Here is an 18,914-nt window from a genome sequence, read left to right on the forward strand (position 1 = left end):
AACCCTTGATGCTGAGTGCCAAGCAAGCAGGGTGGCATTGGGTACCATTTTTATAGTCTTTGGTATGTCTTGGCTGCCGGCTGGGGATTAAACCCGGTCCTCCTGGTATCAGGGCAGACACTCTTAACCACAAGACCACTAATCTGTTTTTTCTTTGTCTTTATAAATTCTGCATATTTTTTTACTCTTATTTTCATTCACTATTCAAAATGTAGCTGCAATTCATAGGAAGCTTGCACAAAAGAATTTCACCCACTCCTTTATACCTGCTGCAAATGTGTGACGTGACAATGAACTTAAGTAAGTGTTGATATTTCTTACCATTGGTTTCAAACAGGCTGTGTTCAACAGCCACAATAAAACAAAATACCAGCACACTCCCAACTTGCACGGTACAAGAAAGCATTATAATGAAGCAACGTTTCAGTCGTATGGACCTTCCTCAGGCTGTGTTGAAAGCAGGGGTCATCAATATGTCCGTACATAGACAATTGTGTCAGTGGCAATACTTGTCAAATTTTAGATTTTTTTTACACATTAAAATGTTCTTAATTTGTTCATTATAAGACCCAATTACTAACTTACACTCTCCAGGTTTTCTTCAGAATATGTACACTAATTTCATTAATGCAGAAATACTTTTAAAAACTTTTTATGTTCAAGGACCCGCATAACTCTTGAGAGGGTACAAATGGAACTTGTATACCCTCAGAGTTACAGACCTGTAAGGGTCCAATTGGAACCCCCTTCAATGAACCCTGAAGGTCCCTCGGCCCACTTTGAGAACGACTGCACTATACATTTAGGACTAGCTTTTTATGCGTTTCTGGAATGCTCACTTTGTATGTGAGTGGAAAAGCCAGCATGGTGATGATGGCCCCTGGTTGAAAGAAAACAACACCACACACAATCCACTTGATGGCAGTAAGCACCAGCAGCGTTACGTGCCATCGACCACCAGAAGGGAGGAAGAAGAGACGCGCACACAATGCACTGCACGGCTGACAAGGGCTTGTGTCTCCCGAATCTCCACCATAATTTCCCAATTTGTCGAAAACTCATAAAGAAGGCAGCGCCAGAGCCCGTGCTATTTTCTTCCGCGTACATTTGCACACTGGATTTAGGAGAAACCTCGCAGTGTGGAGCCGTCCAGCACTGAGAAGTTGTCCTGAAAACATTGGATGTTTGCAGTGTGCTGCTGGGCTGCAGGAAGGAGCTGCCCGGCCTGACGGGGGAGCGGCCGACACCCTCCTCCATGGAAATCCACACCGAGGCTTTGCACTGCGGGCCGCGGGGAGATTTTTCCTCTTTAATGGTCATAATAATGGGAGCCTCGCGACGAGAGGTGGAGATCCGTGCCGTGAAGGAGTGACACGTCGACCAGTCGCATAAAAACAACAGTCGTGGTATTTTCATTGCTGGTGTGTTGTTCTTCCTGTGGCTGAGCTGCTGTAGCAGAGAGCGATCCGTCTTTCTTTTGATGTTCGGAGAATCCATCCAGACCAGACCAGACCAGGGCCCAACAACAACATCCAGGCTGGACAAAACAATCACTGTCCACCCCTGCTTCTTCACACAACAGCAGCAGCGGCCATAGGCCGCATCGTGCTGCTCGTAGCGTGTTTTAAGAATATCATCTTATTCTTACTTGAGCACTTCTCACTGGGATGCGTATCGATTGTTGTGTTATTGACCCTCTGTAGACATGCTAATCAGCTAGCTAGCCAGCCAGCTAAGCTAAGGCTAATTGGCTAACATTGGGAATACAGAGGAAGCAGCAGAACGTTCAGCCCAACAAGGAGACGGAGCATTATTATTAGCTGCTGACAATTAATTCATCACAGTAAATAGAAAGTGACGCCTGGTAATTTGGGCCCGATCGCTGTTTCTTCCATCATATTTGAGGAGAACCATCATGCCAGGACCACTCATGCATTCATGTAGATATGTGGGTTATTGGCCTTGTTGCTAATGGGATCTTTTCTGCTAACAGGCAAATTAATTTGTCAACGCGTGCCGAAACGCTGTGAATTATAGATATTTGTGTTACATTGAGCAATGCCGAGGTGGATGGAGCAAATCTTTCCAAGACCCGTAACGTGTTAATTCGGCGTGGCTTTGTTCTTAACACAGGCTTGTCTTATTTTTTTTGTTTACATACGCATATTTGGCTGAGACGCTAGGTAGCTAACGTTAGCCCTGTAGGAGACAGGATCAGCCATGTCCTGACATTTAGACATGATGGTGTGAATATAACCGATCAGTCCTTATTGACCCTTTCAGATGCGTTGAAATGACACATTTCACATTTGGCCGTAAAGAAAGGCACCGATGCCGAGCAACGGTTCTCAGAGGACGCTAAATAATACACACTGGGACTATTAACGCCATTTTAAACAGAGGCTCCTGCGAGGGCCTGTGTGGTGGTGGTTCATCTGCGGTTTGGTGCCTCCGGACCCGGACCGTGACTTAAAATCAAGTGCCTTTGGCCTGACTGGAGCGATCAGGGGGGCCGCCGTGTGAACATGGAGGGTCCGAGCCGAAGCAGCGGGTTCAGGCAGAGCCGACGTTCCCGATCACAGCGCGACAGGGAACGGCGGAGGAGGAGAGTGGACCTGGCGGAGCAGCGGGCCACATCCCTGTCCTCAGGCTCCGAGAGGGAGGCTAACTCTGTCCTGGGACCCGGGGGGAGAGAGTCTCGGCCTGGGTTCGGGAGACACAGGCCTCCCCGCCGGAGGAAGAGGGAATCGGTGTCATGCGAAGAAGACATCATCGATGGTTTCGCAATTGCGAGCTTCATCAGCTTAGAGGCCTTGGAGGTAAAACGTTCATCTGGATTTAGCTTGTATTAATTTTTACACCTGGTGCTGTAACTCCACATTCTTCACGTCCAACTGTTTGGATGGGTCATTCAAGTAGGCCTATGGTGACATGATGTGTGTCACTGTCCTTTCATGATTTGAAACTCACAACAGGAACGGGAAGTTGGGGACTCCTTGATCTCATAGATATTTTATGAATCAGATTGAATTAATAATAATAATCGGAATAATGTTGCCTCTCCTAGGAGACTTAAAATGTGTATTCCTTCAGACTTAATTGTAATGTAGTGTACCCTGTTAAATTGTGACACCATTTACTTGTCTGAAGTGGCCAATCCACTCAGCCCAGCCACAGCCCCCGAAACAAATCATCAGTTGGTCTTGTAAAGTAAAGTCCTCAATTATTCATGTTGTGATACTATGAGGTGAGGTGTCAATGAGATGCCATTTTGCTACACAATAGAAATGCCAATACTTTTGCTCAAATTATCAAGCTTGAGTGTCGATCAAGCCAAAGGGGAAGTTAAGCTGTTTTTAAATTGGGGTGGCAAAGTGATCGTGGAGCCAATGCACAACTGTTTATGAAGAGTTACTTGGTTCACTTTCATCTTGAATTGATATACTATCAATACCAAACTGATTCATTTCAGTGGCAGCATGGGGAGGTCATTTACCCATTTCTACAGGGCAGGACATTTCCATGTTGGCCATGGTGGCTTTCACATTCCAAAATTCACTCACCATAGTGTTACTTGTCAACACGACTGCCACAAAAATTGACCAGCATTTGCCTGCTGTCTGGTATTTAGGCCATATCCATATCAAGCATTTAGTTCACAGCTGTCAAATATATAAGATGAAAACCTTCACATAATTCAAATGTAAAAGCTTGACTAATATTAAAATAAGAGCTGATTGGCATAAAGGGAATTAAGGGAAGCATGTCTATGTTCCCCGGGTTCTATGTTCCCCGCTTACCTAACCCTAAACCTAACCCTTAGTGGGGGAACATAGAACCCGGGGAACGTGATGCATCAGCAACAGTATAGGAATCCAACCTAAATGTCAGCAGCTGGTTTCACCTGCCACATTATGATACTTTACCCCAGTTTATAGAATATACAAAAGGACCTGTCAGTGACATGTCAGCTTCACAGTGGATGGCTGAGTAAAAGAGTTAACAGCCGCAGTCTTAAACTCGTCTTAGCTAACTTTGTCTAGACAAAAACATATTAAATTGGCAAAAACTGTTGTATGCCTGTAATTTAGATGTGAACAGTTTATTTACTGATGCACTGATACACAGGTCTCTTTCTGATTGATGGGGAAGACAAGTGTCTTAACTGTACCCACCCTGAACCACTTTTTATCTTTGACAATTCTGACTTTGAGGACTAAATAAACTAAAATCTAGGCACAGGGAAAACATGTGAGAAAGGTTTGGAGATGAAGTGAATGTTTAGTCTGCATATTTCATATTGATTGGTAGATGAACACAGGCTGATGCATATATTTTTTACACTTCCCAGATGGACTGCTCCCTGAAGCCAAACCAGCGTGCTGCTATGCTGATGGGAAGGGGAAACAAGAGGAAGAGAGGCCCGGAGGAGAATGGTGGAGGGCCGCTTTCAGAGCCCGAGGAAGGGGCCCCACCCAGCTACTCCCGCAGTTGTTGTCACAGGAACAGAAAGAAGAGAAGAAAGACAGACGCAAAGGTGCGGCAAGGAGATATTTCTCGTGTCCGTCTTGGGGCTTTCTGTTCTTGTTTTCCGTGTTCCTCATCTTGTCACATTACAGCTTCAACTCCTTCTCATTCAATTGGCCCTGTCTGCACATCTGAAGTCATGATTTTATTCATGAAGCATCTTCCTCCTAAACTGCATATCATTCTATTGGAATTGTATTTGATAATGACCACGGGAGTCGGTCAAGATAATATCTCGACCTGGATAGAGTTGTCATTCATTCAACTTAAAGTTAAAAGGCACCCTTTAGTTGACACTTATTTAGGACCCGTCTGAATACCACTAAGCCAGCCTAATTTGATTTTCACAACTGTTCCTCTAGGGTGCGCCTGGCCTTCTCTTGGAGACTGGCTACATTGTAAGTTTATTTCACTATATTACCTGAATAAATCTAATCTATCCTAGCACTGTGCAATGATATATTGTCATTTATTAGTATTTATCTAATAAATACTCTGCTGCACTGAATACTGCTATGAAGTACAATGCTGGAAAATATTGTGACCTATCCAAGTCTGATGGATTTATTTCTTTTCTTTCTGTTACAGTGTGACACCGAGAGTGACTCAGGAGATAAGGTGCGTACTGCTGGCAAAATATTGTTTCTGGCTGGGTGGTTAACTTTACCTATTGTGTAACAAACATGCATGGTTCACTTTGTGATTTATAAACAATGATTTTGATGAAGGATTTTTTAAATTTTGGTTACTGAAACTTTCAAATCCATTACCCCTGTCTTTCCAAAAGAACAAAATAAGATGTTACCTATTTTGATCTTTAGTACAATAGTGTCAACCACATCTCCAGTGATGATGGCACATATCCAAAATATGTTCAGAAGTATTTGGCTGGCATATTTACTTCAGTTGGGCGTTATGCTAAGCATAATTCTACCGTTTAAAAGAAAAATGTTTTATCCCTCCAGGCATCTGACAATGACATGGATACAGTGTTCACAGTCAGTACAAGGAAAGGTAAGAGAACACAACTCATACTGGCACCTCTCACCAACCTCCCACTGATATATCAGTGATAATGAACTAAGCATGAGCCTTTTTTGGGGGTTAGATTCTCAAATGGAAAAATGAGTAAAAGATCTGATGCATCCCTTCCACTCCTGTGTTATTATAATTTTCATATTTTATGAGAGGCATTTTTTTTTAAAGTCTACCGGTAGTTACAAATATTATTGATTGGAGTAGTCTCTAAGTAAATTATTTAGTATTGTTGATCGTGGGGTCTCCTTTACTTGCGTTGTAAAATTAAACACGGTATATTTACCTTGCCTCATGAAAACATAGGGCTATATTTGTACTGCTGTTGCTTGCTCTTATGTCATTCTCAGGGGGTGGGGTTTCTCAACCCCTTTACCACAAAATGGCTGCCATGTGAATATGTTCAGCAGAGCTTACTTTTCACTGTCTTTCTCCTGTTGCTTTCTCTTCCCAATCCCAAATACCTAGTACCTACAGTTATGGAGCCTACTCCTGTGAGCATGTCCGCCTCCATGGGTAAGAGCTGCCCTCCTCTACCGGTCCATTGCGGGAGCGTCTCCCGGCTGATGGTTACCCCGAGGGTTTCGGGCCTGGAGCGCAGCCAGGAGAGAAGCTTGGAGCCGCCTTATCCGGAGCCTGTTTCTTCCTCCTCTTCTTCTACCTCTTCCGCCGCACCCTTCTCTTGCCTGCCTTCCCACTCAGCAGGCACGGCCTCTGTCAGCCGGCCCAGCCAGCTCAACGGTAGCAGCGGCCTGCATGGCCGCCACGACCCCAGCCCCCCGCTCTCCAAACACAAACCCTTCCTCACCTTCCCTGGGCCCGGACGACCTCACTCCATGTACAACATGGGCATCAGCAACAGGTCTGTCCCTGAAACCCCCACCGCAAAGCACATCACTTATAACGTGCTGTTTATTACCACAGTTTATCCTCCATGTCTTGTTCTGTCATGCATTGTGGTTGTCAGATTTGGTGACCTTTTCTCTTTTGGGTTTGAATAGAAACGGATCGCGCCTTACGGATCGACAACGCCGGGAAATTAACATTTCTCATTTGGCGTGTCATCCCTGCAGGAGCACCACCTCCGCCAAGCCGCCGTCATCTGCCTCATCTGCCGCTTCCTCTTCATCCTCCATGCGCCCTCCCACCCCCTCCGCCAGTGTGTCGCTGTCTCTCATCAGGGGCTCAGGGCCCTCTGGTCCCCTGCGGCCCCCCTCTCGAGCTGGCTCTGGGGCCCTCTTCACCTCCTCACCCGGCCTGCCACCTCCTCCGCCTCTACTGCAAGTCTCCAGTCATTCTACGTCAGCAGGTACAGGCAGCAACAAACCTTAACTTGAAGCAATTTTGAACTTTGGTAGAACCTTGGGTTGTATAGCTGACTGGGTGTGATATAAGTCCAAATGTCAGTGATCATCCTTATCAGTTGCTTCTGTGTTCAAGGAATAAACGGTAGCGATTCTGTGGAATAAATTCTGTGGAAAAACAGTCCTGGTACCTAAATTTGGGAAAGTATTATTGCTGTATTCATATTTTATTACCCTTGATGCTTCTATCAAAGATAATAAATCCAGTGAAGACTGATCATCAATAACGTGGGTATTGGTGCCAGTGGGCAAAATACTGTAGGTGAATCAACCAGTGGCAGAATCAGTCTGCTTTGTTTGTGTGGTTTATGTGCTAAATGTGTGGTTTTTTTTTTCATTTTTTAGAACAGTTTCACCCTACGATGAGAGTGAATAGAATTGCTAACGATTTCTCGCTTACAGACAACAGAAGCAATAGATAAAGATGATCAACTGTATTTTGACTTAAATTATGGCCAGGTAGCTACTAGCTATACAACCATGGTTCTGCCATAGTTCAACAACATACCTTTCTCTTCACTTTCTAAGACATTTTTTTTACTGTTCAAATAAACACAGTGCCTTTTCTGATTACATGGGAATTGGGAACACTAAATATAGACAACCCCTATAAAAACAAAAATGGTATAAAGTGCTGACAAAAGGTTCATTTGAGGAAGGTGTTTATTTATATAAATTCATGTCAGGTAATGTTTCTGGAGCAGGGGTTCCCAAATGATTTCAGCTTGAGGACCAAAAGAGAAATTTTGTGTCTTTCCCGGGACCCAAACTTATAAAAATAAGTATGAAGTGAGTGAAGGGCTCGCTCACGTGAATTAATCACTTTTTCAAAACTAGTGAATATACCCGACTGACAAGTTCACAAAGCATCGCGAGTTGTGAAAATGTCTTAAAAAATATTTATTGTTCCATTTATGAAAAAGAGAAGATTTTATTTATTTAGTAGGAAAGGTTAAAATAAAGCAGGATATTTACCCATGACCCTATATTTACCCATGAGGCTGTCAACGAATATTCCATATTCAAACATAAAAGTATGTTTGACTATAAAATTAAAGGTTTGAATTAAAATAATTAGGGTTGTCCGATATTGGCTTTTTTACCGATAACCGATATACCGATATTGTCCAACTCTTAATTAACGATACCGATATCAACCGATACCGATATATGCGGGGATTATTGTGATTAGGGTAAGCTCAAATTTCATATCACACACACCATATACAGTAAGAACTCCTGTAACTTATTTATAAAGCAAAAAAAAAAATTTTTTTTTTTTTTTCAAAAACCGATACCGATATTTTCCCGATATCAATTTTTATGCTAATATCGGCCGATAATATCGGGAGGCCGATAATATCGGACATCCCTAAAAATAATCACAGCGCAAGTTCTCGCGAGACTCTGTGCGCAAGTAATCTTAAACGGCAGCTTGTCTCGTGAGATCACAGAGCCGTCAGTCTGAGAGACCGCATGCAGCAGTTCATCAGTTCATCGTACGACCGCGAGTCGATTCACAAGCCCTCAATGCTTTGCTGATGCAACGCGTAATTTACAACAATCACTGTAGTAGATATGAATAATTGGCAGCAATGACTCTGTCAAATAACTTCATTAACCAGTGTGTGAAAACAGACCGTGATAAAGCCCAATAACTTTCAGACAGTTGTACGCTTGATTAAACTCTTTCTCATAATTCTGAAGAGCAATGGAAGTGTTGAATGGAAAGTGGTGCCGGGGTTCCATTAGGCCTGGAGTGAACCAGCAAAAGGTTGTCTCGAAATAGAAAGTAAAGTGTGCGGCGTCAAGAGTTCTGAGTTTTGTGCACAAGTTAAATTCATTCTCTTAGGTCTCCTTTCTGCAGAGTTTCAAACGCTGTTTTGTTGGAAATAGGAAATAATTATAAATCATACCATTATCTGTTTTCCTATCTGGCAAGTTGAATGTCTGTTGTAGGATGTCTTAAATTCCTGTTAAAGTTACTGTCATGACCGCCCCTCATGAAGTTTTGTTGATGGTTTTCCTAGTATACAAACAGTATTCATGATATAATCCATATCAACCAAAATACATCTATAGCTTTCTGGCTTTTTAGGCCTTTCTCTGTGTCCCTACATTTCACGGGCAAGCATGGTTGGTCTATATATTTGTTATCAGATGCATTTAATCTCTCATTTGGTCCGTTTTCTCTACCACAGATCAGGATTTGCTGCGCCAGAGTCTGAACTCTCACTTCCTGGCCTCACAAGAGCGCGAAGGCCGGCGCAGCGTCCCAGGGCCTGAGAGCAACGGAGGAGGTGGAGGAGGAGGACCTGGGGGAGGACCAGGGAGCGGCCGTACTTCGGGGCGCTGTACCCCCAGCGGGCCATCAGGCTCCAGCTCCACGCCGGGCTCGTCGGGCAGGTCATCCCAGAATCAGCCCAGCATCCCACCTCTGGCCTTTCAATTCCATCAGCACAACCACCAGCACCAACACACGCACACGCATCAACACTTCACTCCCTTCCTGCACCCCACAGCTACTGCGCCACCTCTGGTAAGTTGCCCTTCTGCTGCTGTTTGCATTGTTGTTATGCAGAACATTGTTGTTATCTGCTCCGTTCTGCAACACAAATCATTGTGGCTGAGACTGCATTTTGTGTGGAAATGTTTTAACACATATCGTCTCTTGTCTTACAGTTTGATAAGTATGCAGGCAAAATGGACGGGCTCTACCGGCACACTGTGAGTACTCTGATCTTATCTTACTTTGATTCAGACTATAGCAATAATGTACAGATTGTCAGGTTGAACAAGGTGAGGAACAAGGCATTCTACTCCGGATGGAACTTGTGATGTCTTTTAACTAGTTGTGTACCCAATTTGAAGCCTAGTACAACTTCCAGGCAGTCTTTGGAGGCTTCTAAATAATTGATGTTGGTAGATTTAGGTACGGTCTGATTTTATTTGTACGTATATTTAAGTGTTTTATTGCATATAATTGCAAGTAAAAAGAGTGCGAAAGAATTGTCTGCCAGTAGAATGAAGCTGTAACAGCAACAGCACATCACTTTTGTTAACCAGTATCGCTCTTGTGTGATGCAGTTCTTCCCACAGTACCCTCCTCCTTCAGTGCCCGGCATCCAGCCTGTGATTCCTCCCAATGGGCCTTTCAGCTCCCTGCAAGGAGCCTTCCAGCCAAAGGTGAGGAGAACAACTCTCGCTTTCCCCATATCGGTTACCTGCATCGGTTACCAGTGAGAAAAAGACTGGCGCTTAGTGCACTTTGTTCAGAGAAAATGCCGGACAAGTTGCTCTTTTATTTGACAAACGGCATGGTACAAAGCCAGACCTTAAAAGTCTAAGGTATTCCAGTATTTTAAGTCCCATTGAATTGCGAGCAGTTCAATGGATTGTAGGTATGTGGAATGGTGGGTTGTGGCTCATTTAGTGTGCTATGTTTGACAGCCTCTTGTCCCTCAGGGAACGGGTCCTGAGATTACCACTCGACTTGGGGTTGTGCCTCATCACCTACAGCCCAAAGACCCACGGGTAAGGAAGACACTAAAACTGCTGCAGATATTCGTCCCTTTCTTGCATAAGGATGTACTATAGGCATAATATTTTAGGCAGCGATATACACCAACATGGGCCTAGTCAGTGCAAGAGTGGACAAGTATTCCTAACAAAGAGTAAAACATGTCGATTAAAAGTTGGTTTGTGATTCTGTTCTCTCGTAGCTAACCGATCCGTTCGGGACATCGTTGAAAGTCAGTAATGTAAGCACAAAACAGACGCCTTTGAATCCCTTTGGCTCCTTAAATCTCTCAGCCCTATGACACTCTCTCACTGCTTCACTCACTCTTTTGCACTAACCTTATTTCCTAATCTTGACTTCTGCTGGTCTAATCAATGTCCTTGCACACCAAGTTAGATTTTGCAACACTAGAGTTGATCGAAGTGTGTACTATCTGTGCATGTATTCCCACGTGGCTTCTCTTGAGTTCCAACTTCTGTGACTTTACATTCTGACTTCCTTGGGTTGTTTTTTTTCAATATCCTTGAACACTGACTGACCCCCTCAGTAAGTAACACTATCCACGGCTGGAAAAACCCAAACCTCACGGAGAGGCTAAACAAGATATTTCTGTACAACAGGAACTACATCTGACTCTGTGTGCAAAGGATTTAGGGTCTTGGCGATTCATACAGAATAGGAAAAAAAGAAAATCCTCTTAACATGGAGTGCTATCTATCAATCCATATAATTTCAGTGTGATTTGCTGAGGTTTTGGAGATTTCTGCCATAGAGATTTCTGTCAACCCATTACAATGGAGCTCAATGGCATTTGGTTTGTGCCGCACAAAGAACCAAAATAAAAGTGTATTTGGAACAGTTTTCTACCGAGGTACCACCTGTCTGTCTCCGCTCAGAAGGAAGTGTGCCAGTACTTGTGGACAGTTTCCTTCTCCACAGATATAGATGGTTGGCAGACACACTTCGGTAGAAATAGTATCTCAGTGAAACCGTTCACATTGAGGTCTGTAGATGACAATATCCTGATTTCTGGTAAGAGACATTGCCATGTTTTTTTTTGCACAAAACCCCAATGCCATTGAGCTACATTGCATGGGAGTGATGCCAGAAATCTCAAAAACTCTGCAAATCTATCTGGAGAGGTAAATGGCACTCATGGTAAGAGGGAAAATATTTTTGTTTTTTGGGTGAATTGCCCCTTACATTTTTTTGATGGACAGAATAGCATAATCAGCCTTGTTATTTTTGTCTCCTGCAGAAACCAGGAAAATGGTGTGCTATGCATGTACATGTAGCCTGGATGATTCTAAACCATCAGAAAAAGGTGAAGGTAAGGGTTTCTTTTTTCTCTCTTCAAAATCAACTCCGGGCCCTGTGATTGACAGACGCTGATTGGCCCTTCCACTTTTTGGTTTCTGCCCACCCAGCGCTTGGGGCCAGACTGGTCTAATAAAGACACAATATATTGCAAAATGTTAAAATTGTACAGTTGTACACTACAGTCTAAACAACTATTATCCAGCTGCAGTGCAAAGGTCGATACATTTCAAAGCATGTTGGGTTGTCTTTTCTTAGTGAATGAATGTGCCAGGGTGACATTGTCTGGCCATCACATTTAATTAAAATCTGTCATTTTCAGCTGATGCAGGCTGATCCTCACAAGTTGGACTTTCGTAACGATTTGATGCCCCGGCCTTTGGGGCCCCTAGGAGGCGGCCTGCCCCCGACACACGACCTGACCAGACCTGCCAGCCTATTTACAGCCACAGGTGTGTACTTAAACATAACCGGTTATTGAATTGATAATGATCTTGCACTTGGAACAGGCCAATTCCTTACACTTTGTTTTTTTACTTCATTGCATTTTGTTCTTTCACCCTTTTCGGGTTGTCCTTATCCCATTCCTGGGCTTACTGTAGTGTTTCACTCTGAGTCATAGTGTGTGAATTTCATGACCCCGTCCCCGTCCCCCCTTCTTCTCCTTAGGTGGAGTCAATCCGTCCTCAGCTCCTTTTATCCCTCCATCAACTCCCCACTCCTCTTTCCTCAATCCAGCGGCACACTTGGGTAAGAGACGGCTTCAAAAGTCACATCTGTACGCCACTTGTGCCCCCCCAACAAATATCTGTCGCTCTGGTTCACCCACACAGGGTTTTACTTTGAAGTCTGTATGCTGAAGAACATGTAGAATTGACTAATGGTCATTAATACAATATGCTTTGGCTTCAGCTATTACTTCTTATGTATTGGTGGTTAACAAAGAATGTGTGACCTCCTCTGCCGAAATGTCATTGTTGCTGAAATTAAATTGTTTGTGTGGCTGTTTTGAGATTTTTTCAGCAACAAAACGTTGCCAAAAGTCTTGGCTACCATAATATGCCCAGTTCAGAAATATAGTTTTGATGTTACAGGATGACATGGGTAGCAGAGAACATTTTAAAAGGAAACCAGCTAACAAGATAGTTAGCTGGTCTCAATAGTACTCATTCACGCTTTTTGTGTGTGTTTGTGTGTGGTTTAATCCCTGCCCCATACACATTTGAAAACGGAACATGATGGAACAAATGATAGTTTCCTATGAGGAGAATATGAAAAGCATGGGCTGTGCCTTTTGGTCATTCTTTTCAACCCCCCTCCCCCAAAGAAAAAAATACAAACATACTTATCTTTGGTGTCATTATGCACTGAAGTACAGAAATAACATTAATGCCATGACTCCACTCTTTCTGTGGGGGCATAACTCCAAAGGTGTTTTCCATGACAGCCGACTTATTTCGGTAGAGCAGGTCACATACTGTATGCTAAACTACACTGTGGGTAGACTCTGTGAGGCATTCTTGATGTTTGTGTCCATACGCTTGCATCAGAAGGAAGTCCTTGCGGAAGCATCAGCAGAGCATATGGTCAGATAGAATTGTGACACTTTGTATCACAATAGTATCTCTGATGAGAACCCATGTGTGTATGATTTAGATCCGTATGGCCGCTCACCACCCTTTACCCCGCTTGGAGCTCTGGGCTCCGGTGCCTTTGGAGGACTTGGCAGTCCGACTCTGGGTCAGTTTCATACTAGCTCTTCCCATGACACAGTTTGACCATACGGTCCAAAAGACAGTTGGAGCTTTTTTTTTCTTTCTTCTTTTAAACAGCTGAAGCTAAAACGAGTACCTTCTACAGTAACTAAAAACGAGAGAGTAAAAATACCTATTAAGGCATTTGACATGGTGCATGTAAAATAAAAATGTTTGTGTGTCTTCTGCAGGTGGCTCTGTGTTTGGCCATAAGGACTCTCCAGCCAGTGCGGTTGGGAGTTTGTCCACCCCCAACCATCACGACCCATGGAATCGGCTGCATGGAGGCCCTCCTGGCTTCCCTGCTGGACCCAACTGGGCCAAAGGAGCTGAGAAGAGGGATGAAAGGGATCGGGGGAAAGACCCCGAGAGGAGAGACATCCCTCACATCAAGGACGAAAAGGACAGGTATAATATGCTGTCACAGCTCTCCTTTAGTATTAACCACATTCATTCTATGGCCATTTTGCGGTTATGGGTACTTGGGTGAGATTTTATCATAATACTTTGTATACAATATCCACATGTTAACACGCCACCTTGTCAGGCAACCTGATTGCCGAATGGTTAGGATGCATACTATATGGGCGTTAATGCCCGACAGCGAGTCTCCGGTTTGATTCCCAGACTGGCTGCTGTATGTCAATCCTGTACCCTTTTTCCTGTTCCCTGTCTCTCTCACTAGCTATTGAATAAAGAATAATAGAAAAGACCCCAAAAAGACCCCCCAAAAAGTAATAATAACACGCCACCTTGTCTTGCAGAGACAATATGCTGTATGGCCGGCCTCCTGTGCGAATGTCTCCGGTTGCCCCTGCCTTCAAGCCTCGCAGCAGCACCCCAGTGTCCCACATCAATGGCCACAGCAGTGGCATGGGAGGGGGCATTGGACCCATTGAGGACCTGACACGCAGCTTAAGCAGGGACAGGGATCGAGACGGGGAGAAGAGGCCGCTGCCTACAGTGTCCTCGCGCGGGCCTCCCCTCGGCTCATCGTCCTTGGCGGACAGAGACAGACCGAGATCTTCCTCCTCCTCTGTGCTTACCACTCCTCCGCCCTCCAACCACTCCGCCCCATCTCCTTTGGACCTTTACCCACGCCAACCGCCCCCTACAGCACACGGCCACCACGGTGAACCCTCGCACTCCTCCCAAAGAGACAACAACCTCCCTTCTTCCTCTGCCTCTGCCACCATCACTTCTCTGTCTCAGGGCAAAAAGCCCGACCGGACCACAACCCCAGTCTCCAAACCCCCTATGCTCCTCCCTCCGGTCAAAGTCAAAGAGGAGCGGAAGGAGGAGCCGGAGCACATCCCCATTACCCTACAGCACCCTCCAGCCCCTTCCCACAGCTTCGACCGGCCCAACAGCCGTCCTCACCACCCCAGCTCTTCCTCGTCTTCTATGTCATTGACTCCCACTCCTGGTGTTCCCATTCCACCTCCCACCCCCCAGCCTCCTTCCCATCATCCTTCCCATCATCCTTCTCATCATCATCACCACCTCTCTCTGCTGGAGCGCTCCAGGGCCATTGAGGCATATCTGGGTAGCGCAGCAGGGCCTGGGGGACTGATGGTGGGACCGGGTGGAGAACGGTTCACCCACGGTCCACCCCAGGGTCCATCCCAGGCCCCGCACACCTTCACCTGGGACCCCTGGAGGGAGCTTGCAGCCCAGCAGCAGCAGCAGCACCAGCGTAGGGAGGCTATGGTGCTTCGGGACCCCCACCTGGCGCTGCGCTCTGACCCCCATCTGGCACGGTTGCTCCAGCATCAGCGGTTCCTGGACGCAGAGAGGGCTGCGGCTGTGGCCGCTGCAAATCACCACCCTCAGACCTCTACCTCTGCTGCCTCCAATCTCCGCCAGGAGTTCGGCCTGATGGCCCATCACTTCGAGCGGCCTCCGCAGCTCGGCCCCCCGGGTGGCGGGCTGATGGATGAGGAGCAGCGTGCCCAGATCCTGAGGGAAGACTTTGAGAGGGCGCGTTACTTTGGGATGCACCCTCACCCTCACCTTGCGGCTGGCAACCACCTCCCCAGCCCCTCCCATGCTGCCCACCTGGAGCAGCTTCACCATGGCCTGCTCTCCCACCAACTCCCTCCAGGAGCCTCTGGTAACCCCCAGCACCACCCGGGCCTTTACTCGCGCCTGGGACCACTACACCCACACCACATGTCCAATGGCATCTTGGCGAAGAACCCCGCCAGCTTGGCTCTTTCTGTTGGGGCACCGCCGCCACTTATTCCGTCTGTGACCAGCCGGTCAGCCACGCCTCCGCGCGGCTCCAGACTTGGAGGGCCAGGCGAGCTGGCACTGTACAGCGCTCACAAAGACGGAGAGTCCAGATAGTACAGGGACAACACTGGAGGAGATGAAGGGAAACGTCAGGATCACTGTGCTGCTTTCAACCTGCCCCCCTTCCCCGCCTTCACAGACTATTAAACCCAGTCCACCCAGGCACACAACCAAACACGGTTTCTGGACCGCTGCCCCCGCCCTCTTCCCCCTGCCCCCAAAAAAGGGGTGGTCAGGCTTGGCTGGGGAGATGACAGTAAGGAGGAAAACGTGAGATTTCTCAGCGTGACTCCGAAAATGATCCCTAATGGTTCTATCAGTGCAATTTAAAGGTACATGGTTTCTGTGCATCCTTGTGTTTTTTTATTATATATATTGGCTGTTGGTTATTACAGTACACAATTATAATAGCTGTATGAAGAGGCAGAGGACAGCTTTTTTGCCAGGTGAAATATGATTCATGCTTTTTAGCAAGCCTTTTCCAGGTGGATTGAAACTGACTTTTAGAAGGGTGTGTGCTTTCAGAACACATTTGAGGGTTCATCCTTCCCTTGGTTTAACTCATGGGATATTAGAAAGCCTTCATCTGCATAAATAAAACCTGATATGCTGTTGTGTGGATGAGGGCTTAAGAAACACAGCAGTAATTTTTTTCTTTGTTTTGTGTCTTTTTGTCATTGTAAAAAGATGATGGAGTACTGATGATGAAACATTATGGACTCTAAAAGAAATCAGTGAGCATCTGTACCTCAGTTCTCTGCTTCACCCAAAAGAAAAAAACACCTGAACCCTCAACTTCACCACTTCTGTGATATGAGATTCTCCACCAGTTTATTTTATTTTATTTTATTTTTTATTTTATTTTTCCTAAAGGAAGAATGGTGATATGAACTGTGCTACGTTGTGTGGGTGGACACAATACTTTAGAACTCCCTGTAACTGTTTCCCATTCTCCTGTCTGACTCGCTATATGAGCAGGACCAGATTATAGTAGTATAGTGAAATTGCCTTTGTAATTATTATTCTTAACATTAATTATCTTCTATAATAATAAATATATTCACCGTTATGTTATTTGTCATTGTTTCAGGTATCAACCAATATTCTCTCCCCAGGTAGAAATGAATTGTTTTGAATCATTCAAAAGACAAGGCAAAAGGCTTGCTTCACACAACTTTTTCAAACGCTTTTGAACATCAAGCAACAACCATTGCAACCTCTGGCCTCTTCAAGGATCTGATCTGACTTTGTTAATATGCGAGAGGGAGGTTTGCGTGTTTTTTGTTAGCTGTGTGTTGCATCACATTCGGGACTATGGTAGCCTTGTATGTTGGGCTACAGAGATGTTTCATCAACAAAGATAAGTTATATACATGGAACAGTGGGGCATCTGCTGAGGATCTGAAAAGGATGAGTGGACAGTGGGTACACTGAGAGGAGGAAGACATTGGGTCGATTATTTTAATATGACCATTTTATACCTTTCAAACCCCCTCCCCTAGAGACCACAAAGATTAATTATTAAATGAATTGTTGGTTACTCAATTGTGTGGGTCTTTTTTCTGATTCCAAATGTGTCTTTTGTGCAGTACGTTCAATCTTTTAATGACTAATACACAAATGTGATATCTTTATACTTGTATGACTAATACACAAATGTGATATCTTTATACTTGTATGACTATTGACTAAAAAGGCATAAGGCAGAAATGATACCACCCTCATGAGTAGAACTCTGCATTTGGTGGGCTAAGAAACTAAGAAAGTAAATAGGATGGTGCATTGGTGGCGGCTAGGTCAATTTTGCCTTCACATTTTCCTTAGTTTGATAAGAGGGATGCCTTTACTGGTTAACAACTTGAAACCTACCGTCACTATTCTGGGCATGTCAAAATAGGTGAACATTTGACAAAGACAGCTGATTTACAAGCAACATGTTCTGAGCTAGGTAGGTTATTTTCGGTGAAGACTACAGTGTGTAGAGTATGGTTCTCAAACTTTTTCGTGCCAAGGACCCCCATAGGAGAAGGTGTGTTTAAAAAAATCCTAAATTCTAGATTTTTCAAAAATGTTCAAAAATAGCAGATGTACAAGCTCCCAGTGAGTTTGTATATCTGCTATTTTTGAAAAGCCAACTTATAAAATATGAATAAAGGGGTTAAAATGTATTGACAAATTTTGCTGGGAACCTCCAGGAACCCCCTCAAAGACCCCTGGGGGTTCCGGACGCCACTTTGAGAACCACTGGTGTAGAGGGTGAAAAGGAGGGGACACAGAGGGACCAAGTAGACCTGGAGGACCCGGTCAAGTAAGTAATATAAGGTGGTTTTGTGGTTAAAGGCTGCAAGCAGGATGTCCGTTTTATCCCCGGCCTAAAATATCTCATAAACAGTATCCTCATCATCCTGAGTGAGTATAGTTTATTGGAGTTGAGGTGTAAGATCTTTTACCCTACTTTATTTAGGAACATTTCATGTCCTCAAACATCTGCCTGCCGGTTTACTTTAATCGTTGCATTATTGTAGCTGGAATCTTCGATATATTATATTTTATGTCAGCTGGTAAGTTATTTTTCTTCCTTGATTGTGAAACTTATGTTATATTACTAACTACTTTAAACATGTTCTGCTCCATCTCCACATAGTTTATTGTTTATTTGGATCCCCATTAACTACTACCTTAGCAGCAGCTACTCTTCCTGGGGTCCACGCAGAAATTAATTACATTACATACCATAAAAACATTTTACATGACAATGAAAACTGTTAAAAACTTAAAATACAACCAAATGTAAAAAAAAAAAAAAAGAATCAATCTCGATTATGGTGTAGTAGCCTAAATCATTGCATAAGTATAACATCTTAATGATACCTCAACAACCATAGTTAAAATTTCAGATACACTATATGGAAACATTAAACAGTGTGCAGTATGCGTTAGCCATAATCAAAAAGCAGATTCCATGAGATATTTATTTAATTTATTTTTAAAGTCAGCTTTACTGAATGAGTTGTAATGGACAAGACTATGCAGCAAAAGACCTACTCATGATTACAGGATGCCTATTATAACAATGACTAGGCAAGCTAGTCAGTGACTTCT

General features: G+C 44.4%; 1 protein-coding gene across 9 annotated transcripts; it reads left to right on the forward strand.

Annotated features, from left to right (window-relative positions):
• The first annotated feature begins 999 nt into the window (after positions 1-999).
• fbrs (fibrosin) lies at positions 1,000-17,357 on the forward strand. 9 transcript variants are annotated; one of them, XM_084079279.1, is made up of 18 exons: positions 1,000-2,819; positions 4,352-4,537; positions 4,890-4,925; positions 5,116-5,145; positions 5,493-5,541; positions 6,031-6,424; positions 6,564-6,871; positions 9,128-9,465; positions 9,609-9,653; positions 10,014-10,112; positions 10,377-10,460; positions 10,649-10,687; positions 11,705-11,776; positions 12,086-12,215; positions 12,433-12,513; positions 13,420-13,503; positions 13,709-13,925; positions 14,282-17,357. In XM_084079279.1, exons 1-18 carry the CDS (start codon positions 2,526-2,528, stop codon positions 15,864-15,866), a joined length of 4,071 nt encoding a protein of 1,356 aa, XP_083935405.1. In that variant the 5' UTR covers positions 1,000-2,525; the 3' UTR covers positions 15,867-17,357. The 9 variants fall into 9 exon arrangements, with proteins under 9 accessions (XP_083935405.1, XP_083935406.1, XP_083935407.1 ...); XM_084079280.1 differs by having other exon boundaries at positions 11,705-11,770; XM_084079281.1 differs by having other exon boundaries at positions 10,392-10,460.
• Positions 17,358-18,914: the final 1,557 nt, after the last annotated feature.

This window comes from Gymnoscopelus microlampas (assembly GCF_963454915.1).
Source record: "Gymnoscopelus microlampas genome assembly, chromosome: 14".
Classification (NCBI taxonomy): Eukaryota; Metazoa; Chordata; class Actinopteri; order Myctophiformes; family Myctophidae; genus Gymnoscopelus; species Gymnoscopelus microlampas.